Source organism: Maylandia zebra, linkage group LG11, assembly GCF_041146795.1.
Source record: "Maylandia zebra isolate NMK-2024a linkage group LG11, Mzebra_GT3a, whole genome shotgun sequence".
NCBI lineage: Eukaryota > Metazoa > Chordata > Actinopteri > Cichliformes > Cichlidae > Maylandia > Maylandia zebra.
Genome location: NC_135177.1, coordinates 998,358 through 1,017,022, shown reverse-complemented (window position 1 = coordinate 1,017,022; position 18,665 = coordinate 998,358). Strand labels below are relative to the sequence as shown.

At 41.1% G+C, this 18,665-nt stretch overlaps 1 protein-coding gene across 3 annotated transcripts in view; it reads right to left on the bottom strand.

The window, feature by feature from the left end:
* Positions 1 to 18,665, bottom strand: part of grik2 (glutamate receptor, ionotropic, kainate 2) — a 328,033-nt gene that overhangs the window by 132,534 nt on the left and 176,834 nt on the right. For all 3 annotated transcript variants that reach the window (XM_004569101.5, XM_004569102.4, XM_076889664.1), the window contains one exon: positions 3,603 to 3,746. In XM_004569101.5, the coding sequence (XP_004569158.1) occupies positions 3,603 to 3,746 (144 nt within the window). The remainder of the gene's footprint in view (positions 1 to 3,602; positions 3,747 to 18,665) is intronic.

Here is an 18,665-nt window from a genome sequence, read left to right as displayed (position 1 = left end):
TGGTGTGTGGTAATAACAGGTAAATGAACTTTTTTTTAAATTATTTGAATATATATATGAGTGCCTGTGTATAAATACACAAACAATACACACATGCTTTCAATTGTGTAATTTACGTGATCTAGTAGCTCTGCTTTGGAAGTTCAGTTCATGCTGGAAATGTGTTTTGGAGTTTGTACGTGTTTTGTCTCTAGGGGCCACCGCATATATTTATATATAAACATATATAAATAAAACCACTTGTTTTTATGTTAGTAATTCCTTTTGTGCATAATTTTATATTATTGTTAATAATAAATAAATTAAAGCAACAAAACAACCTGAAGAGCCGGTTCGGAGCCGAAAGAGCCGGCTCTTTTTAGTGAGCCGAACCGATAGAGCCGGATCTCTAAAAAGAGCCGAAAATCCCATCACTAATAGGCCAAGTAAAACCAGAGTTATGATAAAAAATACACACAACATTTTTTCTGAGCAAAACAGTGGTGTTTACAGCGGGAAGAATCAGTAAAAACGGCATTTTCTAAGGACAGCGCTAGCAAACACTCTCCGCTTCCGAGTGAAAAAAGAAAAAAACACCCTTTCCCTATTGGTGTTAAATTCTGCTATGTCAACCAATCAAAAATTGATATGGCAACATGTGGCATTTGGTTGTTTAGGAAGAGGGGGAGGTTTTAGGAGTGATGCCAGTGAGAGAAAGTGGGCGAGCGAAAGAAAGAAAGAGAGTTTTCATATGTGAGACATTAGTGACATTTAGTGCGTTTGGAGGCTGTAGTTATTGTGTAGTCTAGTCAGTGTTTTGTTTCGTGTGTCAGTTCTACTAGTGAATGTCACATTTGCTCCAAAAAAGCCACCAAAGGCAGATTCCAGTGTAAACGCTGTCTCCACATGGCAAACAGGACTGATACACCTCCTGTTGTCAGACATGCAGGGTTTAGGCCTGTGGTATTCTCCTCTGTCTTATAATATAATTGGTGCACTGTAGAGCATATGGACATTACTTTATTTTTATAGACGAAAGGATGAAAACGCGATGGTAAAGTGGGGGGTGGGGTAAACAATGGTAAGTATGGCTACCGTTAGTTTGCGAGGTAGATAAAAAGGCCTGCACTGAAAGGACACTTAAAGGTGTAAAGTCTGGCCTGGTAGCTCCACTGAAACATCAAGGCAAGGCAAGGCAAGGCAAATTTATTTGTATAGCACAATTCAACAACAAGGTGATTCAAAGTGCTTTACAGAGACATTAGAAACAAAAACAAATAAAAAGCATGATTTAAAATTGATTAAAACAAGCAAACAAACAAACTAACTAAACACACACATTTCACACCTGTTCGCGCGATCTGAACCCTTATCGTAAGGGGAGCTACCAGTCCTTCTGTGGACGAGCTACTTTCTATTTTAAATTCCCTGAATTTAAAATACTCTCTAGACCCAGTCTAGACCCAGCTGGGGAGCTACCCAGAGCTCTAAACCCACTTAACAAACAAACAAACAAACAAAACAGTATATAAAATCAAAACAGATAAAATCAGAAATAGATAAGATCAGTAGAAAGGCTCCTAAAGAAAGCTCCTAAAACCCCAACACTTTTTCCAGTTTAAAAAAATGAAATATAAAGTTCACAGATTAAAAAGAAAGCTGCAGATGATCCAGGAGAGAAGAAGGACAACCGCTCCCTAAGAGAAAACCTGTAGTGATCCCGTACGTGTCAGGAGTCTATTTACACTTACAGGCCAGTGGACACTCTTTCAATGATGAGGATGTTCACATCCTGGACAGGGAGGGACGCTGGTTTGAGGGCGGAGTCAAGGAGGCCATTTACATGAAAAGGGAAAGACCATCTCTGAATGGAGGAGGGGCCTAAGGGTACATCTGTCACCATCTTACAATGCTGTGATTGCAGCCATTCCCCAACTCTCTGCGAATGGTACTCATGGTCATTGATCAGTGGTTGTTGATCAATGGTCTAGGTTCAATTTTGTGGGACTCCCTGAACAAGTTCCAGTAAGAATCACTGTGGCAGAAATCCACGAACACGTCTCCAGTATGAAGAGTTGGACAGCAGCAGGCCTCGACATGATTGGCTGACTGCAAAAAAAGCTGACTGCACTCGTCGAGCGTCTGGCAGCACAAATGACCCAGCAGCTAATGGATGAGAAACACCCAAAATGGCTGACAGAAGGCCAGTGAGATTATTGAGGAGACTGGCTGTGGATACCGACTACAGAATGGAGCAATCATCAGCCACCTCCTCTACATGAAAGACATCAAGCTGTATGCCAAGATTGAATGAGACATTGATTCACTGATCCAAACCACCGGGATATACAGCAATCACACTGGAATGTCATTTGGACTGCAGAAGTGTAGTCGGATGGTACCAAAGAGAGGGAAGGTAGTCAGAACTGAGAGGATCGTACTACCGGAAGGCAACATTGTCCACCTTGAGGACAACTACAAGTACCTTGAGACAATCCAGCACATAACAGCAGGGTGCAAGATGCCAGCAAGCAGGGCATACATGGAACGCCATTACCAAGTGGACAGCATAGTATACAGTAACATCTGTGCCGAGTATGGACTGGAAGTCTTGAGGTCAAACAAACGTTTGGCTTCACTGCTTTTTCGAGTTTTTGGTTTTTGCCTCAGAACTCTCCCACTGATGTCATTAAGAAACCATTGTCCTGGGTTTCTTAATCCATAACTCAATATGTGATGTCCTGTTTAAAAAAATAAACCAAAAATGCCTTGAGGGTCTGAATGCCAAACCAATGACTAATATTATTGAAGTTATGAAATATGTGGTGCAATCATGGGAATTATGTATACATTTCATACATTTCTTGCAACTGTGTAGTTACTATCATCTGAATGCTTCTGTAAAGATTAGATGTAGCAAAGATTCTGTGGATAGTGTTATGTGACAATCCTGTGACTGTGTACATCCCAATAATTTTTTTATGTAAGCCAGTGCATCAGATAACACTGTTTTCATAAATGCTAAAGCATACTAGAACCTGGATACTTAGTTCAACTCAGGTCAATTCAATTATTTCAAGGCACTTTTTGTATTCATTTGTTAGAATATTGTAAATATTGCAAGAATAAAAGTACATCCATGGTTCTCATGTGTTTGTCAGCTCAATAGTGTCAGGATCTCTGCAAACTACAGGAGATTAGAGAGTTATCAAGTCCTAAATATAGGCTGATAATCTGCATATTTTCCACAGACAGGAAGCTGTAGATTGTTCATCTGGCTTCACCCATGCTGCAAACTGCTGGAGCAATTAACAGAAATTCAGATGATGCAGTGTCTTTGTTTCTGCCTGGATGATTAATGCTGAAATTCAGACAACCGGCCCAATATGGCTGCCCTCCTCAGGGGTGTAAGCATGTGCAGACGCTAGGAAAAATGATTTCCATATAAATAAATACACGGATAAATAACTTCTATTTATTCATATTCCCTTTCTTCTCGACTGCCTAAGCCTTATTTAGATGCTGTTTCTGTCAGCTTTCCTGAGAGTGTGTGTTTTCTGTGTGAAGGCGCTGTGTGTATTAAGGAGGACGATGGAATGAAGAGCAGGTAGACGAGCATCTACCTCTTTGATGAGGGCCATGAAGCGGTTTCCAAAACGCCAGGGCTTGTGTCGGTTGCACTGTAATGAGCTGACAGTGATCTGCTGAGACTGCTGCACAGCAACGGCCACCACGTGCACAGCATCATACATCAGTGCAGCATCCGTCTGCAAACCAAGACAAAGAGGGAGAAACGATCATTAACTGGGAATACAGCACATGACACATTAGCTCATAACACCAGCAAAGATTTGTCCAAAGTAAGGAAAATATCAATATTGTGACGCTCAAATCAACGCCTCACATCAAAGCTCACGTATAGATTTGCATATTTCATGCCATAGGCATGCCCCTGAATATTTTACTGCCAGTGTCTTATGAACTGATAAGAGACTTCTGAAAGCAGCTTGCAAGAAGCAATATATTCTGACAGGGGAAACAAAAAAGTAATATGGGAATAAATCTGACATAAAAGAAGAATATTTAATCAAACTCGAGGTTTTCCAAGTTCATGAGAACATACACTATATATCTTTCATTTTCATTGAAAAAAAGATTATTTAAACGCAACTCTAAATCTTGCTACTCAGCAGAACCTCAAAAAAAAAAAAGCCACAACAAGCAGAAAATTTGAGATACACAAACCCGGTGAGGTTTCCAGTAATAACCGAGTAATGAATTATTATGTGTTTACATCCAACTAAGCTGTTGTTATGAAGAAAATGTGAGTCGTCTGCAAAATAAAAACTATGGGGAAAATTTAAAAAAAAAGAGTTTGAATAATATAAAATAAATAAGTTATGTAAAGAAGTGGAAAAACGAAGAGTCCTACACATATCTAAGCTCTGACAGGACCTGACTCCAGCAGTTGGGAACATGACGGCTGAAAGCCAAACAACATTTCTGTTTTAAAGTTAGAAAGTTGAGCAGCCGCCGAGTAAGCAGCTGTCCTTTAAATGTGTATGATTGTAGCCAGCCTGGAACATATTGCACCTCATAGAGCGCAAGAGGCAAGGCACATCCTAAAGCTTTGGCCCAACACAGAGAGACAGCCTCATGCTCGTACACCACAATTTAGAATCAGCAGTTTACCTAACAAGCATGTCGATGAACTGTGGGAGCAAGCTGGATAATATCCATGTGCAAAGGCAGCAGCCGATGAGGATATTGAAACCAGGAATCTAACTCCTGTGAGTTTGACTTACATCAGGCACGTGAGGCCTGTAACTGAGGGTTTGGGTAGTGTTGTCATGGCGTTACTAACAGAATCTCTTTTTGTTCAGTGATTTGATTTAATACAGATACAACAAACCATTGAGACAAGTGAAACAAACGAGAAACAAAAGCGTGATATGACAAAAGATTCACAGACTGTGCGTGGAAGACGTTACCACCTTTATTTCTGTCAGTATATTCCTACATTGAATTCTTGACAGTCGGTCTAAATAGAAGACCATTGCTGAAGCTATCAGAAAGTGCCAGTCATACACACTTCACAAATAAAGCCTATAATTCTGCAGCTCCTTGCGAAAAAAGAGGTTAAATTAACGTTTGTCTCGCTTGATTGAAAAGCAATCACAACAGCTCTCCTCAGTTGTTGCACAGAAATCATACCCTAGGGTGCTTGGGAAGGCTCTGTCCTACTGGAAAAAAAACAACAACAAACCTATCAAACCTGTTATTTTCCCACATTTGAGCCCTGATTGAGCGTCACAGTGCTGCAGCTTAAGACTTCATGTGTGTTTTTGTTTGTTCATGTGTGGCTGTGTGCAGTTATATTCATATCCATAGGAAGTGTCCAGGGATGCACTTAAATCAATGATAGTCAGTGAGCTTTTCAAAATGCAAACTGGCTTGAGTGTGTGCCTGGAGGAGTGTGAGGTACTAATAATCTGTGTTAGAAGAAGGTGTTGAGGCAAATGGGAGTGTGAATTTATTTTAGTGTAGGTGTCAATGGAGGCTGTTGATCTTGTGTGCTGGGGGTTAGCATACTCTAACACACTATTCTTCTGAAGAGTCAGGATGAGTATGATCCACTCTGATTACAGAACTGCTAATGCTTCACGTTAAATCAGTGCAGTCTAACAGCAAATGGGAGATAGTCAAAGAAATGCAACATATTTGCGGGGGTTTCTTGTTTTTCGACAGCATGAACTTTTAAAAAAATGCATTTTATTAAGGAAAATATTTTATGTATGCAGCACACGGGTTGTCAAAGCAGCGATGTGTCACTATGGCAACCAAGAATGAGTTTTAAAAGAACCAGCAATCATTGTAACATAAACCAATCGTTTTTTTCTAACCCATACCAAGTTCTTTTAAAGCTGAAACCATTTCTAGTCTTATCCATCCTGTGGGGGAGGAGGTCACTCCACTCTCTACCACTTCATCCAACTTGCTCCAGAATTTCTCGTTTGCTATCCAACCTGAAGGACTGAGAACATTCAACATCTCCCCTCCGAGTTTAGGCTGGAGTCTCAGGAGTCTGTCTGGCACTGTCTTCATCTCTACAACACTATTGACATAGTCCTCGTTCAAGATGACCCACCTCACACCAGAAATGGATTCAAAGTGTCCTGTCATGGTAAGAAATCTAGATCATGTCAGAACTAGTGCTAGTGTCATTGTGCTTGGTATCCTGCACACACAGTATATCTATCTTCCTCCTCTTGGTCATGAGTTTCTCCCTTTACCACATGTAATAATTTAAAGTCCCTACTCTAGAACTTTCCCTCTGCCTTCTAACATGGCTTCTCCCTTTCTTCTTTCACTGCCCTCCAAATGTGCACTTCTTCAGATTAGTGCATATCAGACTGGACAGATAAAAATCATATGCAGGTTGTAGGTTTGTGTTCACTGGAACTAAGCTCAACTCCTGAAAAACAATCCCACATCAAAATTCCCCCCTGCACAAAACTGTACCGTTGCAATGCAGTTAGACCAGTACTGCTCTACTGGCAACCACCAAGCCACCGGATTGTCAGACTTGTAACACCAGAGGACGTTTCCTCTCTGCACTACAGTCCAGTGGTGGCGTCTTTACACCACTGCGCTTTAAGGCTTGATCCATGAAAACCCATTCAATGAAGCTCTCTACACACTGTTCTTGAGCTCATCAGGTGGCCACATGAAGTTTGGGGTCTGTAGTGATTGGTTCTGGAGAAAGTTATAAGAAAGATATGTGAATGGCTGATTAGAAATTTTAGGATTATGAGCAGTTGAACAGGTCTATGCAGTAAAGTGGCTGCTGAATGTATGTAGCATAAATTTACTAGAGCGACTTTATATCATTTCTTTGTTTTCTGATGCATATAGTTTGATGAGTATAATTTAGCTTTTTTCAGTTTCAACACTTGTAACATTTACCCTGTTTGTAGAAGCAGTCCTTGGTTTTTCACACCTGTTGTCATGGAAATGATTGGAATCCTGATATTCAATGATTTGTGTATATTACGGCTGTCCAAATTCATGGGCTGCATCCTCCTGAGGACCTGTCCTTTGCTCTACGTGGGCCAGGTCCTCAGAAGGTCGGGTGGCCCGGAGGTTTATTCAGCTGTGTGAAAACCCCAGAGGAACCCACCCGGGGGATTAATAAAGTTTAATTTTATCTAATCTAATCTAATAACTTTAATCTCAGCCAAACCGATTTACATACAAACAAATAAAACACTGAAAAAGCCAAACAATAAGATTTTTAGGTTGTCTAAGTGACTTATATATCATGTTTAACCTGAGTAGCAAATGGGTTGGTTTGAGAACAATGTGCCGGGAGTTCACTGTTCTCGGGGGCTCCAGTGACCCTCGAGCTCCTGGTCAGCTATCGAGCTGGTGGGTAACAGACGTCTCCGAAAATGTCGGAGCACTTTTGCAAATATGCGATATCTTGATAAACCGAGCAGATATTTGAGGTTTACACAGCTACATTCTTGCCTGAAAATATATTTAAAGTTTATTTTGTGACCCAGAAAGATTAATAAGAGCAATATTAAAAACTTAGTAGCGGCCGCCATTGTTGAAAACTGGAATTGGCTGGGACGCGCTATGAATTCTGGGATATCGTGGGCCACGAAGGATACACCCGACCCATCCTTATAATATTCTGTCTGTAACTGCAGGCTTCCTGCAATATACTCTATGTACTTTGATATTTTGTGTACCTTGAACACAGCACTGCTAATGTAGCATGCATGTTTTTATATTAAGGAAGAAAGTGCCCAGAAGAAACCCGGACATTCACAGGGAGAACTCCACACATACACAGATATGCAGAAGGCGTGCTACCCTTCAGTCCTAATACTGAAAAATGAAGGACGATTCAGATTATGTATTTAAATAATCTCTGGTGGCGTCGTCACTCTGCTACCTAAAAAACACATTTGTTTTTATTCCAAAACAACAAAGCCTGCCAGTGGGTGGAGAAGTGATACTGTTCGTGTATATGAGATCATAATGACCGTTCAGTGGGCTGTACCTTTTTAAATGGGCACTTTAGTCAACACGACTTTGTGCTTTTGAATGGAAAGAATTCAGCTCCACTGCCATTTTCATTGCAGGCAGTGTTCCTTTTAGTGTTGAGGGCAGGAGCTGCACTCTGTCATGATGCCATCTATTCTCTCTGTTATAAAGCACACAGGCCCAGAGGGAACTCATAATAGCAATGTGACAGCCTGTCAGTCAGTTACACCGTGTATGCTATATACAGGAGAAGTCAGCAGGACTAGAAGTGAACTTGTACAAAAGCCTAATCAAAGTCATAAAAAAAGTATTTAATTTAAGTGTGCTCTTAATTAAAATAAGAAGAAGCCAAATGCATTAAGTGGTGTGCAGGAAAGAGAAAAGATGAGCTGAGAATTGCTGGAGGAGTTCTGGCAGGAGAGGTTTGTGTGCCTCTCTGCTTCTCCCTGGTGCGAGCCTCACAAGTACCCGTCAGGCAGACTTGCAAATGATTTAGCAACACCGGCACTTCACTCCATAAACATCTCATTAAAATCAATTATGTCACTCCTGAATGAAATTACAGCTAAATGCTTTAAAAGCTGCTTTTCCCTTGTGTCAGCCAATATGAGCGTTAAACCTTACACTGTCTATTTTTCCACCTGTCTCTCCCTCTCTCATTCCATCTCTTCCGCTCTCTTTCTTTCACTCTGAGAGTCGGGAAGATTAATTAAATCTCCTAAGCTCAGATTGATTTCAACACTTTTATGAATTGTTAAAATACCCAGGTGGACTTGGAAGCTGCAAAGGTTCCCTGCACCCCAAGCCACCAACCCACATCCCTACTAAACAACCAGCTCATCAACATTGCCATGGAAACAAAATGGCAAGAAACAGCTTTCCCCACACTGGGGATGGGCTGATAACTTCCTGAAGCTTTTTGCAGCCTACTCTCAGTAAATGCATGCTCCCTTGCAAGGAGGAAGAGAAGCTAACTTGAGAATAAAGGTTCATAACAGGGTTTGGAAAACTGGCATAACAAAGGATAAACGCACTGACTCACTGACCAGACTCAAGTGATGGTTAGAATTACACACATGTATTTCTCATATACCCCACAGTGTTTGAAACTGCTGGCCTGATAATTGCCACTTAACGTTTTAGTAGAGATTCACATTCAGATAAACAAACACACAGACACACACACACAGCCTACATACACACATATGTCTATCTATCTATCTATCTATCTATCTATCTATCTATCTATCTATCTATATATATATATATATATATATATATATATATATATGTGTGTGTATATATATATATATATACATATGTGTATATATATATATATATACATATGTGTATATATATATATATATATATATATACACATATGTATATATATATATATACATATGTGTATATATATATATATACACATATATATATATATATACATATGTGTATATATATATATATACACATATATATATATATACATATGCATATATATACACATATATATATATACATAGACTCTGTTTACTTTCCACAGACTCTCTGAAGTAACACTGGAACAGAGCCATGAGATGTATTGTTGCAAAATGTTCTATCACAACTGTATAAGCCGTATTGCATGTGACAGATGTTCAAACAATAGGAAAAAACAGGCAGAGGTCGATTCTATCCCTTCTTAACATTTCTCCACGGGGGACAGTGATGGATTTATTTTGAAGTTCCTCACAGAAAGAGGGACACAAAGCCAATAGCAAATTTCCAGAGTTGAGACTTGTTATACCACAAAAAAACTGATTCCTGAAGCAGTGAGGGACGGCTGTTGGAGCTGCAGCTTTGCTAGTCATGCAGAACGCTGTGGTCACACTGCTGTGGCTCTTGTGATTGAAACATAAACACCTTGAGATATAAGGGTGCACTTGGGAGCGGCACAGAGAACTTGGGTTTAGGGGTTTGTGTTTGTGTGTGTGTAGGAGGAAAGTTTAGCCTTCAACTAATGATCCAAGGCAGCTTAGTAGCCTCCCTCCCTCATTGCACTGTGACTCTTCAGCCCCGGCTTCCAGCTACTTGAAGGGATTAAAAATTGAGCATGTTTTGTACTCTTGGAATCTCTCAGAGGCCTTAGTCATGACTAGGTCACTCACAGCCATCAGCTATTTCTGCTTTTCTCAGCATTGTACACACAAGCTGTACTGATATGTCATGAATATTTGTATGCAGGGCACGAAGGATTGTGATGGAAAGAAAAATCAGGCAGTCACCTGTTCATTTCTCTGCTTGAGTACTGATTCAACAAACACATTTGGTCATGTCCATGAAAAAAACAAAACAAATAAATACATTGTAACACGTCAAAGGCTTATTACTCCTTAAGCAAAAGACGGTTAACCAACTCCTGGAGTTTATTAAACTCACGAGGGTCATATAAATGTAATTAGTCTTGGTCTCTTTAATCAAAACATCATCAACAGCATCTATAGTCAAAACAGATGTGACAAAACTGTTTAATTACAAGCAGGTAACGTACTGGGATGGCAGATACGCACAAGCTAAGCATGTTTTTCTGTTCTTTTAAACAATTTAATGACTATAGAAAATACAAGAAACCATTTTCCAGGAAAGCCACACACATACTGTCGGACAACAAACAGAAGAAAAAAACTCCCTTTTAACAGGAAGAAACGTCCAGCAGAACCAGGCTCAGGGAGGGGCGGGGCGGGGCCATCTGCTGCGACCGGTTGGGGTGGGGGTAGGAAGACAGGACAGTAATTCAGTGCAGAGAGGTAGTGAGTGACGAAGAAACACCCAGTGCATCATGGGAATCCCCCGGCAGCCTACGTCTATTGCAGCATAACTAAGGGAGGATTCAGGGTCACCTGGTCCAGCCCTAACTATATGCTTTAGCAAAAAGGAAAGTTTGAAGCCTAATCTTGAAAGTAGAGATAGTGTCTGTCTCCTGAATCCAAACTGGAAGCTGGTTCCACAGAAGAGGGGCCTGAAAACTGAAGGCTCTGCCTCCCATTCTACTTTTAAATACTATAGGAACAACAAGTAGGCCTGCAGAGCAAGAGCGAAGTGCTCTAATAGGGTGATATGGTACTACAAGGATTGTCAACGACCTGGATCTGGGGACCCAGGGTTCATGAGTAGTTATGGACTTTTTTATATTTGCTGGTTTATCTTGGGTTGGCGGTCTTTGCAGCGTGACCTGCCATGTATTGTGCTGTTGCCCCTAGTTTCCCTTTTTACGTGTATGTTGGTGTCCTGGTTTCTGTCTGATTCCAGAGCTGTCGAGTGTGTTCCCGCCTGCAGGGAACCTGCAGCTAATCAGCATTGTCTCAGGAGCTTCTTAACTGAGTGGCTGAGCTCCCATCAACGCTGGATTGCTGTGTGAGAAACTGACAGTTTACCCAGTGAACATAAATGTTTGGAAGTGTGTTGTTTGCCGTTAGAGAGTAGTTTCTTATGGCTGCTTTTGTGGTTTCCTGCAGGATCGCAGAAACGGGAAGACAGAGCAAGCACACGGGGTTTAGAAACAGAGAGAGTGGAAACACGGACCATAGTCACTGGGAGGAGATACTGCACGGGAGTCAGGGACACACATTCACCGGAATCACACACGGGATTCAGTCTGCATCTTGTTGTGATTGCACTGTAAATAAACGCACTGCATTCCTCACAGAGAGTCCTGCATTTGGGTCCTACTTTCCTCGCATTCCCTGAGAGAACGATCCAGCCACAGGGGACTCAGGTTTCGCCACGGAGGAGGAAATGCTCGCGCAACTGTGGGATTATTGCCAGAGTGTAATCCAGGCCACGGATAAGTACAAAAGACACTTACAGTTAGTCTTTTTTTTATATTTTCCTATCATCCACAGCGTTTCCCCAGTTTCCCAGAAATTATTTTGGATCTGAGAGCGAGTCACCGATTCGAACTGTTTGGCATGGGCAGTCCATGCAGGGAGAGTCCAGCTGCCCTCCTAGAAGCCCTTGCAACCTGGTATTCACAGCACCAGCGGATGGTTTGCCTGTCGCCAGTCGTTGCTCCACCTTCTGACCATCCATTATGCCACCATCATCACACTACTCCTCAACTCTCTCAGCGGGGTCAGCTGACCATGGTGCAGCAACACTAATCACCGCAGTGAGTACATCGGACTCTGTTGTTTTGATGAATTCAGTCACAGATGATCAAAAAACAGATGAACAGGAGGTTACCATTTCTATTGGCTCGGCCTCGCTGTCAACAAGGAAGCAGTGTCCATGCCACCAGCGCTCCTCACTTTCCACATCCAAATCCAGGATGGCTTGCGCGTCCATGTCCCAGGTTGCCTTCCATGCAACGTCACTTCCTGCCAGAGTATGTTTCCCAGCCAAAGCTGGACCCGGGGTCTGCCACCAGAGCCACCAGATCTCCAGCTGCCCACCAGAACAGTTTACTGCCACCAGACCCGTGACAGGCCACCAGAAGGATCTCGCCAGCAATGCTGCCCACCAGGAACCGTGGTTGGCTTGTGGGACTCCTATGTGGCCACTGCAGAAGTCACAGTTGGGCCTCTGAACTTTTTGAACTGTTGGACTGAGACTTTTTTCATTGTTTGACAGTTTTGTTCCCTGACAAGGTCATTAAGAAAAGATGGGGCCTGATTATTTAAGACCTTGTATGTGAGGAGCAGGAATTCTGAATTCAGCTCTGGATTAAACATGTCGTGGTGGAGGGTTTTTTTCTGGTATGAGCATGTATATTTGTTCGGTGTTTTACTGAGGATTTAATAGTTGTTAGATGCAGCAGCATGAATGTAGACATATACATGGTTCTTCAGTTACTCAAGACATAGCTGGAGGCAGACAGAACCACAAACAAGCAACAACTGAAGGCAGCTACAATAGAGACCTGACAGAGCATCTCAAGGGAGGAAACACAGCGGTTTGTGATGTCCATGGACTATAGACTTCAGGCAGCCATCCTTATATGTAAAAGGATCTCCAGTTGCTGTTAAGTGTTTTAACCGGAAGGTTATATAAAGATGGCAGAAAGTCTACAGTCGCATCTTGATTGATTTAAAATCACTGTGAGAGTACATAAAAAAAATACAAAGAAAATCCTAATTGTCCAAATACTAGAAACCTTTATATTCTTCCATTATGACCCCGTGAGCTCTTTTTTACTTATGTTAGCAATACATCCATGAAGAGTTTAGTCCAAAATCCTGCTGACAAGCAACTGACAAAGTTACCCAGAAGGTTTCATGTTACACAATCCATGACTTCTTTACAATATAGTCCCATCAAATTCACAATTAGTGCCAAGATGACCCCGGTTAAGTTTAGAGCCTTGCAAGGTCAAGTTTCTGTCATTTTTAGAGGTACTGCAAACGCAGTACTTTTATTAGGATTTCTTGGTTGTTCTTCACTTAAGGAACAAAGCTCAAGACAAAACAGACTGAACTCTCCCTATTCCTGTATACACTGAAAAAAGGCCATGTTGGATTTACTTGATTCAATAGTGGACATTGGTTGCACACAAATGTTTTGCTTTGGCAGAAACTTAAACAACTGAGTTAAAGAGACAGGGTACACCTTGGACAGCCCACCAGTCTATCGCATAGAGACAAACAACCATTTACATTGACAGGTAATTTAGAATCACCAATTAACCTAACCTAACTGTAAACTAGCCAGACTGTGGATTATGAACCCAGGACCTTCTTGCTGTGACGCAGCAGCACTAACCACCATGCCACCAATCCAGGCTTATCAAAAGCAGGAAAGCTATGATTACAAGGCTTGATGCAGAATTTTCTGTACGTTTTTGTCCTTGACAGGTTAAACCACAATAAATAGTGATAGCAAACACATGGTGTGGGTGTAGTTGTCTGCCTCTTATAACTCCAGTGATTTTCCTGCAGTTTGACATCTCGTGCGATCTTGTGAATTTCATGAGTTAAGCAACTAACCACTTTCACTAGATTGTATCAGGTCATCTCAACAAGAACAACTTAAGTTGTTGAATTTCGTACAGATCCTTCATGATTTAATTACGTTCATAGAAACATGAAACTATTGTGTTCAAATTACAAGTTAGACTTTTTTAATGAAACATCCACCCAATTTACTTTTTTCGGTAAACCAAACAAAGTAGAGGCGGCTGCTCGACTTGACTGAGATGGATGCCTTCCTGAAACCCCGTGCAGTGGCGCAGTAAGTTATTGACTTACTTCACTCGAACATGATATGAACAGTTTAATCTGCCTCTCTGCATATCATGTAGTTTCTACACTATATAGTTACACTTAACTTTAAAGCATGAGGCACTTGTGTTAAATACACGCAAGATGCTTACGTAAATCCAAGAGGTGGCCAATCCCTTTTATTCAGTGTAGTTTCACAAAGGTTTACGTTTTTAATTTAAAGTTTATTTTACATTTTGCTTTTGTTTCCCCACATATATCATCCAGCTTTCTGACTGTAACATCCATCCCCCAGAAGGGAGGGAGTATGTAACTGACTGTTTGTCTGTTTGCTAGCACTCTAGCATCAACAGTTTTGAGTATATCATTTGATACTAGCTGTCAATAACTGCTCAGGACAATTTCACTTAGGTGACAATAAGGTGAAGGTCACGCCGAATCCAATGACTGAAACTACAAACTTTATATTACAAACACTTTTGTTTTTTACAGATTGTGTTTAAACGTCACAACAATAAAGGACACCTGAGACCTAAGTGCTGGACCTTGTCCTTCAGTGCCCAAAGTCAGAGTTGACCTTGAAAGGAAAATTCTAGAAACCATATATTGTATATCATGAATATATCATATTAAACGGCATGGAGAAAGTTTCATGAATGAAGCCTTACTATGACTCAATAACACTGCTGACAGCGTGGTTAGTTTTCTTTGTGATTTACAAAAAGTTGCTGTACTTTCTAAACACATACGCAGACAGACACAGTTTGCAAAAAGCCTTCAGTGACAGGCTCATATATCAAACTGTAAACTGCCCCATGGACATCTGAGTTAATTTAGCAAATTTATGGACTGGTGATTGATACATTTTTTATCAAATCTGTGTCAGACATTCCAATTTGTTTGGAACACCAGCTCATGTTAGACTTACTGTGCTGCTCAAGGATCGGCTTCTGCAAGGTGCCATGCTAGCCGCCCATTAATCATAGCTACTGATTTGTGTGAGGCAAAGGTTTGTTGATTTAAAATAAACATTAAACCAAACTAGCTTTCAGAATCAAGAATGTAAAACCAAATTATATGAAACTATATAATACTAATTATATGGTGGTTTAACTCTTTAAAGTCACATCCATTGTAATAAATCTGATGCTCGGTTTCAAAGAAAGAAAGAAAGTAAATACAGTGTTAAAAGGAAAAAGTTTGAGAAAACAATTTTCAAAAGCCCAAAATCACATAATCTAATAACACAGGATTACGGACTATTAGGTTATTATTAGGTTGGGATTAGGGTGCCTACCACTTTCAGTAATAACCTTTAATAACCCTTATTATCACACTGTTTGCTGCTACAGCTACACATGTTTCTTTTCCAACTATTTATTTATAAGTGACTTATGTATGTATGCATATATATGTATATATTGTACTATTCTTAGTTAGCGTATTGTCTGTCTTGTCTTAATGTTGGTTTAAAATGGAGCACTGTAACAAAAAATAATTTCCCCCAGGGATCAATAAAGTATTCTGATTCTGATTCTGATTCTGATTTCAATAGCATATTGAAAATGTAATGTTTGTGATATCTGTTTGTATACAAGCTACTGCACACATAGCAAAATCAACACTACATTGGGAACTTGCTTGCATGCAATAAAATCGCTTAGCACAAAAGCAGTTCTCCTTATTTCAACTGCAGCAATAAACAAAAAGCTGCCTAAGAGCATAGCAATGCAATATCAAAACAATAAAAGTTGCATATGAACAGCTTAGATTAACAGACTCAAACACAATAAATAAAAGAATGGACGACGTAGGAACACCGTGTTCATATATTCACAGGATGTATGTGAGATACTGACGTCTCTGGCTCCACATTAATTGTAATTTCATGAGCAAAGACAGGTTTGATACTTCTGAAGCTCATTAATTATGACTAGAGTAAATGAACTATAGGTGTGAATATGCTCAAAGACATGCATTAAATAATACATTAGACTGAGTCCTTAATACATAATTTAAACATTTCAAAGAATATACTTCTCTCATCTGTCACAGCCTCATGCAGCTACTGAGCATTACAGTTTGGATATTTGTTTGTTTCTACTTGTTCGTAAAAGGAATGCAAGCAAAAGAAAAAACAAAACAAAACAAAAACAACATTTCAGATCTTTTCTCCAACACGAGCAGCAATGCCATTAATGAGATGATATTGACTGGGAAAGGGAGAGAGAAGAAAGAGCATGTCGCTTATTCTCTCCATTAGCTTCATTAGTGCGGGAGGATGAGGCAGATTAAGACCACAGCGGGTTGGATGATGATGTGATTTGGCAGGGTTATCTGTTATTTCAGGCCTGGCCATTTTGGCGCCTCTGTTTGGGCTGGGTTATAATGTGATGTGATGCCTGGGCCCTTGGGGCCACGCTGCTGTTGCTACCAGCCTCTCTGATTAAAATCTGCTCTCACCAGCCAGCCTCAGTCTGAATGCCCTCACACTCCTGCTTTATTTCCATCCACCTTTCACTTCCTATCCCACATGATGAGTCAGTATGGTGCTGTGGACTTAAAGAGACAAATTCAGGCCAGACAGTTTACATACATAAACCTGCACATTATTCACTGTAAAAACAGAGAAGAAGAAAGAAAGAAAAACATGAGATCTGTAAGAATTCAAATGATATAAAAGGACAGAATCATCGTTTCCTCATGACAGAAATAATGCTGCTCTACTCTAAGACTATCAAACCCTCAAATGTTAACTCAGAAAGATTAATCGGGGTATTGAAAGTAGCTGTAATGATCTTTTTTTTCTCTAATGGTAAAATGTTAAGGTTAAGGCAATGCTTAGCTAGAGTGATGACATCTTTAACTACTGTAAGGCCCTGTACACATATGACTGTACACCAATCCACCCAACCAACCATCGTCAAGCTGATGACCTTCAGGTTTCTGGGCACCCACATCTCAGACGGCCTTACTTGGACCCACAACATCCACACCCTGGTAAAGAAGGTCCAGCAGCCTTCAGGATCAGAAACTGCAGCTGGCCTTCTGTCGCTCCTCAGTGGAGAGCGTGATCTGTGTGAAGGACCAAAAAGCTCTCCAGAGAGTGATCCGTACAGCAGAACGCTGCTGCAGGATTGCTCTCCCCCCGCTTCAGGACACCTACACCAGGAGATGCCGGACTAGAGCAGCGCAGATACTGAAGGACCCGTCCCATCCTGGCAACAAACTGTTCCAACTTCTGCAATCTGGTAGAAGGTTCCGCATCTTCTGGGCAAGGACAGAGAGACTCAAGAGGAGCTTCTATCCCCAAGCCATCCGTGCCCTAAACACACACACCCGCCCTCTCACATCATCTATAATTGACTGAGTCAGGACTCTTCCAGACACTAAACCAAGGCACAATGTACATTTCAATTCCTTTAATTTTAAATATGTTTATATTGTCTATCCTGTAAAATAGTCAGATGTCTATTCATATTAATGTACAGAATTCACCTGCTTGCTGCTACTACTGCACATTCACCCAATGTATATACTATATATATATATATATATATAATGTTTTTCCTCTACACCCCCCCCCCCCCCCCCCCCCAATTTTTTTGCACATGTCGAGGAGCGTGTCAGACTACATTTCACTGTGTGTTATACTTGTATAACTATGCATGTGACAAATAAAGAACCTTGAACCTTGAACCTTGAACCTTGATCTACTCCAGCCTGCTGTTTTGTACTCAGGGGCCACAACTGAGAGCAGGAAGGCTGTGCAGGGGGTCATTAACACTGCCCAAAAAGTCACTGGCACCTTCTGCCCCCACTGGAGGCCATCGCTAGATCCTCCTGTCCCAGGAAAACCAGGGCCATCACAGATGACCCCTGCATCCTGCCCACCACCTGTTTGTCCACCAGTCAGCACCTGTGGCCAATCAGGTCCCACACCTCCAGACTCACAAACACCTTCTTCCCCTGACTGCTTCCAAGCACTCTGAATCCTGCTCAGTGTACAATAAAAAAGGGATGTTCTGTTCTATTTGCATTTTAGTTGGTACCCAGTGCCAGTGGTGTCCTAATATTATGCTGCCCTCTGCCACCACATGGAGGTGAGAAACAGCATAAAACTGTTAACCTAGCCCGATATTCATGCTATTATTGCTAGCTCTTTTATAAAATAAGCTTGTGGATACAAACAGCACAAATGAGCTTTCTCTGAAAGGTGGAGGCGCTCTTCCTTCCAATAGGGTGAGGAGTTCAGTCATTTGGGAGGGGCTAAGAGTAGAGCCACTGCTCCTGCACACTGAAAGGAGCCAGCTGTGTCACAGGACCGAGTGGTCAGTACCAAAACTGGACTCAGGTGCAGTAGGCCAGAAGAGAGACAGGTGGTTTTACAATATATTTATTGATTAGACTTTGAAAACTTAGAAAAGACAAAAAGCA